The sequence below is a fragment of the Seriola lalandi genome, unplaced genomic scaffold, assembly GCF_002814215.2.
Source record: "Seriola lalandi dorsalis isolate HSWRI2012SDOR001 ecotype SW California unplaced genomic scaffold, Sedor1 jcf7180002054977, whole genome shotgun sequence".
NCBI lineage: Eukaryota > Metazoa > Chordata > Actinopteri > Carangiformes > Carangidae > Seriola > Seriola lalandi.
The window spans coordinates 1035951-1043116 of NW_019525527.1; the positions used below are offsets into that span (position 1 = coordinate 1035951).

Sequence of the window (7166 nt, forward strand, 5' to 3'; positions counted from 1 at the left end):
GGTGGGGGGTCTTTAAACCTGTGTGGACCTTTAGTCAGACCCAGAACCCTACACTCCTTTAATGAGCCTGACTCCTGAAGCTCGTTAGCAGCTAGAGACGTGACCTCACCTGTTGTGATGTTTATGTCACTGTGTGAATATGAAACAGGTGAGACGTGTCACCTGGTGTCACCTGTCTGTCAGTTCAGTCCTCGCAGTCTCTCCTACAGGCTGACACAAGGAAACAGCTACAGCTAACGAGCTGCTCCAGAGTTCACCTACATTCATTAACACAGACGAGCTGACAGACAGGTGAGGTCTGGATGAGGTGAGGGTGACACCAGGTGGAGGTGACCATGACGATCCTGCAGCTGGTGTCGTGGTGTTGTTGGTGTTGTTGGCTGGTCACAGATCAGTGTTCGGAGTTAACTCGGTGTCTCCCGCTGCAGTCAACAACTCTCTGCTGGAGGACAAGACGTCTGAACGCCCGGATGTGTTTGGTCGCTCGGGTCCCACCGTCCAGGAGCGCTTTTATGGTAACGGCATGAATCCCGCCTGTCTCGCCCGTGCCGCGTGCTGACTGGCGCCAACGCTGCATGGTTTGGCTGTGAGACGTCCAGAGACGGATCTTTAGCAGGACCAGGGAAGAAAACGGCGCTTTGGCCAAAGGCTGCAGCAGAGCCTGTGGAAAATACTTTGTCCTGTTGGAAAGAATGTGCTGTTGTGATGGAGAGCTTCTCTGTCAGAACCTCACTCTGCCGAGCTTTGCGCTTTTTGTCGCCACAGAAATTCACACAAACTGTTTCTAATTAGGGTTAGAAGGAGCTGCTGTCCGGACTGGACCGGCGGGTCCGGGGTCCACGTGCTTCAGCCTCTGCTTCTTGCTTGATTGCAGCATCGTGAGCGCCGTGAGCTTCAGACATGTTGCTGCGGAGACGCCATGTTTAGAGAAGGCCTCACGCTAGCAGGACGGCATGGCGTGCAGCGAGCAGATCTCATCAGAGGGGAAACCGCTGTTTCCTTCTTGTTTCAGGATTGTTTGTGTGTGAAAAGAAAAAATCAGACCAATATTTATTTTATCCCTCCTCCTGCTGTAACCACGACAACAGTCTCCTGTAAAGCTGTAGGTCTAACGGCTCCGTGTTGCAGAATAACGCAGGCGGCCTCTGCCTTCACAGATTTACACAGGCTGATTGAGAGGAATGTGTCTGTGTTGTTTCACGTTACCAGCTAAATGTTTCAGGCCTCCACCATCTTTCATCTTCCTGGCTCGGCTTTATTCCATTTAGTTCTGGACCCGGGTCAAGTCACTGATTGTGAGGAATTTTGGCTCCGACCTAAATGAGAGAAAGCGGGCTGTAATTGGCTGCAGGTTCTGGGCCTGAGCCCGGTGGAGCTGCTCGGTGTCAGGTTGTTCCTCAGGAGAACGAGGTTCCAGGAGATTAGAGAGCACCTAGCTAGAAAAGCTCCTCTCAGCCTGACGCTGGTTCACACACGTCTGTTCTGTTCTGACTGTTTCCTGTGACTGTGATGTCACTAGTTCTCAGCCCGCACACGTCAGCTTCAGACGTCTGATGTGTGTTGTTGTTGCAGGATCCCCGGCTCGTCCGTCCATAACCATCAACAAGAGACCCAACCTGGTGGGGAAACCTGGAGAGACAGGTGAGACTGTTCTCCTGGTGGATCCTACCAGCCAATCACAGCTCTGCTCTCTCCCTGAGGTCAGGTGATTATCAAACACATTCCTGTTTTCATGTGTTCCCTCAGACAAGGTGAACAACTTCAAGACGGACAAGTTGCCGGTCCTGAAGTCCAAACTCCCTCTGGTCACAGCCAAGCCCTCCAAACAGGAGCGGAGACAGACCACCACGGCCACGCCCACCACGGCAGGTAAGGTCATTTTAATGAAGCCTGTTAAAGCAGACCTGCATCATGTGATCAAGTGTGATCCACCATCTTTGGTCCCTGATGACTCCTCCCCAGTGCTGATGTCATTAATGCCACATGAACCAAAGACATTGACTCAAACAGAGTTTCTGTCCAGGAATAAAACCATGAAAAAGCAGGTGTGTGACCACCTGATCTGTGACCTCATTCATGACCTGTGGTTTTCTCTCCTCAGCCCCTCGGCAGGAATCCTGGGAGGACTCGGACCTGTTCAAGTCACAGCCCACATCTGACGTCGACGCCATGGGCAAGAAACGATTCGTGGGTGAGTGGAGGCGGAGTCCGCCACGCTGGAACTGTAACTGTGACTGTACAGGGAGTTAACACCCCCCTCCTCTCCTCCCCCTCCTCCTCCCACAGCGCCTCACGTCGTCTACCAAACGGGCAAGAGGCTGGAGGAGCCCTGCTCCATCACCTCCTCCCTCAACTACTTCCCCGAGGACGAACCCAGCGAGACCAACGTGACGGCTCCGCCCAAGAGTGCGCCCTCCAACCTCACCGTGGTAACGGTGGAGGGATGCCCCTCCTTCATCATCCTGGACTGGGAGAAAACGGACAACGACACAACAGGTACGATAGGCCACGCCCCCCAAGTTCCTCAGTCTCGTTTGTTTTCAGCATCACTCTGACATCACACGACCTGTGACCTGAGGTCGCCTCATGAACAAACAGGAAACAGTGTGGAAGTGTGTCCTGTGTGGAAAGGCACTGATGTATGTCACATGACTCTGACCTCTGACCTCTGTCGTCCTCTCCTCAGAGTATGAAGTCATCTCCACCGCTAAAGGACCTGACGGCGAGCAGGTTTCCATCCTGACCACCAACCAGACTCACACAGCTGTGGAGAACCTGAAACCTGAGAGCAGGTAGGTCTGAGGGGGAGGAGCCAGGACCAGCCTGTGGTCTCAGCACTTCCTGTTGGACACGTGTTAAAATGTGTAAAAATAAGAAGAATCAGGTCACATGACTGGATTATACTACTGAAACCACAGGAAGTGCTTTTATTGTGGTAAAAGTGTCTGTGTGAGCACCTTGTTGCCGTGGCAGCTGGTTGTTGATGCTGACGATGAATTGTGTTTGTTGTAGTTATGAGTTCAAGGTGAAACCGAAGAACGAGCTGGGCTCAGGTCCTCCCAGTGAGCCGGTGTCCTTCAACACAGAGTCAGGTACTGACACACACACACACACACACACACACATCTCAGAGTCCAGAGCTTTTATTTTGAAAGATGTGTGTTTACACCGTTTGATAGAAGTCAGATGACTTTTTATTTCCTGAATATTTTCAGAATAAAGTTCTCTGATTAAAGTGACTAGCTGTCAGATGTTAAAGCTGCGTCTGTTCTCTCTTCAGCCGACCCTCGGGTGAGCGAGAACGTCTCAGGTGAGCTTCAGTCACACACCTCACCTGTCCACACCTGTCCACACCTTTCCACACCTGTCCTCACCTGTCCTCACTTCTCCACACCTGCAGGGAAAGACGCCATCTGGACCCAGTTCCCCTTTAAGACAGACTCGTACTCCGACTGCCACGGGAAACAGTACGTGAAGAGGACCTGGTACCGTAAGTTCGTCGGTGTCCAGCTGTGCAACTCACTCAGGTACAAGATCTACCTGAGCGACTCTCTCAACGGTGAGTGGAGACACCGGATCCATCCAATCAGTGCAGAGAGAATTTAGCCAGGTACTGATCCGCCTCCGATCACTTCCTCTTCAGGTAAATTCTACAACATCGGAGACCAGACCGGCTTCGGCGAGGACCACTGTCAGTTCGTGGACTCGTTCCTGGACGGGAGAACCGGCAGACAGCAGAGAGCCGACCAGCTGCCAACCAGACCCGGTAAAAGAGTCAGCTGATCACAGCTCAGGTCGCAGCGTTAGGGACAGACACAGCTAGCATGGCTAACGTAGCATCAGCTGTTTCCTTGAACTGCGGCGCAGCTGAGTCTCACCTCTGCGTCTCTGTCCCAGGTTTCTACAGAGCCGTCCGTCAGGAGCCCGTCCACTTCGGACAGATAGGAGGACACTCCCACGTCAACTACGTCTCATGGTACGAGTGTGGGACACCCATTCCCGGCAAATGGTGAACGGGTTCCACCCCAGAGCGGTCCTCGGACGAGGGGGGAGCGGTCGCCCAGGCTGGGACGGCGACAGCAGGAGGAGGATCTTCACCCAGTGCTGTAAAAACATGTACAGGACAATACTCGTCAGGGAATTTGTAACGAGAGAGCATTTTAAAAATATGTAACAGCAAACGTGCCTCGTCTTTACTATTTATCAAGCAACAAGGCGACAGTGATTGCAGAGCAGGAGGGTCAAACTCACGCTAGACATTTTATTTTGTGTTCAGATAATGGGAAGCTGGCTCCCTGGATTACTATTTTCATAACTTGTGAGATGTTATTTATCAAAAGGTCTTTGATTACATTTCTTCACGAGGGCCACGGGTGACACGTCCCGGGATTCTTGGTGTGTGATGATGATGATGATGTTGTTTTCCTGTTGATTTGCATCATAGAGTTCAACTGTAGAGTGAGACGTGTGACACCTGCTCCACACTCACAGGAACTGTCTGCTGCTGGTGGCTGAGACCAGCTCACCCAGGCGGACTCGCTGGATTTTATTGTTCTTATTCTGCCTCATGGATGTCACATGTACATTCACTCAAGCCCTGAAGAAGATGTCATTTCACATGTACGTGACACATGTACATGTTGATGAATCTCTGCTGTTTGTTGGACGTGGGGCTGCAACCATTCTCTTGATTATCGATTGATCTGCAGATTATTTTCTGGATTGATCAGAAAACGTCAGGTGATGTTCTCTCATGTCCAAACTCAAAAACATGGAGTTTATTATCATGTAAATCTGATATTTGAGAAGCTGAACCATCATTTCTGCAGGTGGTTGATCTGTTGGTGCAATGGTTGCAGCTCCTGGAGATTCATGTTGATCATTAAACACAGTTGTTTTTGGTGCTTCAAACTAACGCAGGTCAGTGAGACGTGGACACAGCGGCGGCCTGCAGCCTCACACAGGAAACCAGCTGACTAGCACCAGGCTTCTACACTTGCAATTTGCACAACAGAAATGTATTTATATGTATATGGAGAGAATGTATTTTTTCAATACATTTTTGCAGATGCATTTCCCTCACCTTGGCCTTTGTTTACTGTACTATAATGTGCTCCTCCTCTTCCTCTTCTTCTTCTTCTTCTCTCCTCATGCTGAAGCAGGTCAATCAAAAAGAATACTGAACGAAGCCCTTTCTTTATTTCACCAAACATGAAGTAAAGAACCTCTGAACCCACTTCCTGGTGGGTGTGCCAGTCATGATTAAAGTAGGGCTAGCTAAGTTAATGAGGGTAAAGCAACGGCTTATTGTTTCCATGGCGATCAGGCTGACTATCCCTGATCTAGGTCCTGGAAAGGAACCATGTGAAACTTTTACATCAGGTTCTTTTGTTCATAAAATTTGTGAACCGTCATAAAATATCTGGCTAGCGAACCAGATACTGGTAACAAATGGTTGAACTAACTAACCAGAAACATCTGGATAACTCCTGGATATAGTCCCATGGTAAGGTTAGACAGATGTTAGTTCAGATAAAACTAATTATTCTGACAGAGGTGGAAGACTTTTCTTTCTTCCAGATGAACAAAACACATTTTCCTTGAATTGTACGTGACTGAAATGTCCATGAAGTGTGGTACGACAGGGGATACGAGCTAACATGCTAACTGTGTTTTACACTTGTGTTATACACACTATAAACGCTCCAGGGTTATGGAGGCAGGGTTCACTATCTAAAGTGATGCAGGGCATTTTCTGATTTCTCCACATGTAGCTCAGTCTCCTGAACACAGTGAACTTTAACCTTTAACCTTCAGCTGGAGCCCGGACTGTACTTGAGCATAGACCCCATCATTATAAACCAGGGACAATTGAAAACACAGGAGAGTGCTGTATGTACGTTAACGTGAGGCTGTGCTGTTGATGTTTTTCTACTTACGTTTATTTCTATATTGATTTTTCAACAATAAAGAAGTTTTGATTCCTTTTTTAAAACGTCTGTCTGTTATTTCTTCCTGCTGCTTCTCGTGCAGCTTGTTCTCATTCAGACTGAAACCGCACTGATTAAACAGGACAAGTTAAAGTGCTGTAACATGTTTTCCAGAGTATGTCTAATTGGTTTCATCCAGAATCATCTGTCCCTGCAGTTAAATGTCCATGTTCACTCTTCAGACTATGTGGCATAAAGATAAGTTGCCATTTATCTCATTTTTTTTTTAAATTCTTTCCTCGTGTTGGGGATAATTGAGCCATTGGTTTTGGAACTACAGCCCCCAAAATGCTTTGGGTGAACAGGAAGTATGTTAGTGAGTGAGTTGTTACTTTTCTCTAAAAGATAAATAAATAAAATAAACTTTTCTGAATTAACGAGATAATTATCTTGTTCGGAAAGGAACATGACTTTTTCCTCTTCTTTTTCTCTTAAAAAAATAAAATAAATCCTGTTTTATCTCGTTCATTCAGAAAAACAGCAGAATTATTGTTATTAGTGCGGAAGTGTGATGTAAAAATCCTGTTTTTCTGAATGAACGAGATATTTATGTCGTTGATCGTATATGTTGCCGGATCTATAGTTGCAGTTGTTGCGCCCCCTGCTGACAGATAGAGGACACTGCCTGTGTACAGTCACACCGGTGCTCGCATTCAAATTATTTATGATGATTAATAAATAAGATGCCGTTAATAAACCTGGTTAATGTTCCGCAAAGTGGCGTTTTATATGACGTCATGAGTGATCTTGTTCTACGGATAAATGATAATACTCGTATTATTTGGTTTGCTGGCTGTAAATTTCTGTTATTGATTAGTCAGACTGGCTACGGTTGCTAGGCTAACACAGGCTAGTTTAGCTCAGAGTAGAATCAGTGGCCGATCACTGTCACTTCACCTGAAACGGAATGTGCCGATGGAACACGAGTGGCACATCGCTAGAGATCGGAATTATCCGCTGAGGGATAATAGGAAACTCCTGTTTCCTATAGGAAAGGAAATAAGAAAGGAAGCATTAAAGCTCCTTTCCTTCTCAATTAGAGAACTGGACCAGCCCTTACATGGCTGCCGCGTAAATACGGGTCATGTAACTCAGTTAGGGATATGGATGTATTAACATAACTTGTAATATTTTATAAAATATCCATGATTCGGGACCTTACTAAGCAAAAAAAAA

The 7166-nt window shown here is 47.5% G+C and overlaps 1 protein-coding gene across 19 annotated transcripts in view; it reads left to right on the forward strand.

Moving 5' to 3' along the window:
• abi3bpb (ABI family, member 3 (NESH) binding protein b) overlaps window positions 1–5995 on the forward strand; it is a 26867-nt gene extending 20872 nt beyond the window's left edge. For 11 of the 19 annotated variants that reach the window (XM_023396472.2, XM_023396473.2, XM_087171123.1 and 8 more), the window contains 11 exons: window positions 429–515; window positions 1573–1641; window positions 1747–1869; window positions 2102–2191; window positions 2287–2496; window positions 2687–2792; window positions 3013–3092; window positions 3281–3310; window positions 3401–3559; window positions 3644–3766; window positions 3898–5995. In XM_023396472.2, the coding sequence (XP_023252240.1) occupies window positions 429–515; window positions 1573–1641; window positions 1747–1869; window positions 2102–2191; window positions 2287–2496; window positions 2687–2792; window positions 3013–3092; window positions 3281–3310; window positions 3401–3559; window positions 3644–3766; window positions 3898–4013 (1193 nt within the window). In that variant the 3' untranslated portion in view covers window positions 4014–5995. The remainder of the gene's footprint in view (window positions 1–428; window positions 516–1572; window positions 1642–1746; window positions 1870–2101; window positions 2192–2286; window positions 2497–2686; window positions 2793–3012; window positions 3093–3280; window positions 3311–3400; window positions 3560–3643; window positions 3767–3897) is intronic. The other 8 variants (XM_023396474.2, XM_087171124.1, XM_023396479.2 and 5 more) reach the window with 1 other exon arrangement.
• The last annotated feature ends 1171 nt before the right edge of the window (window positions 5996–7166 follow it).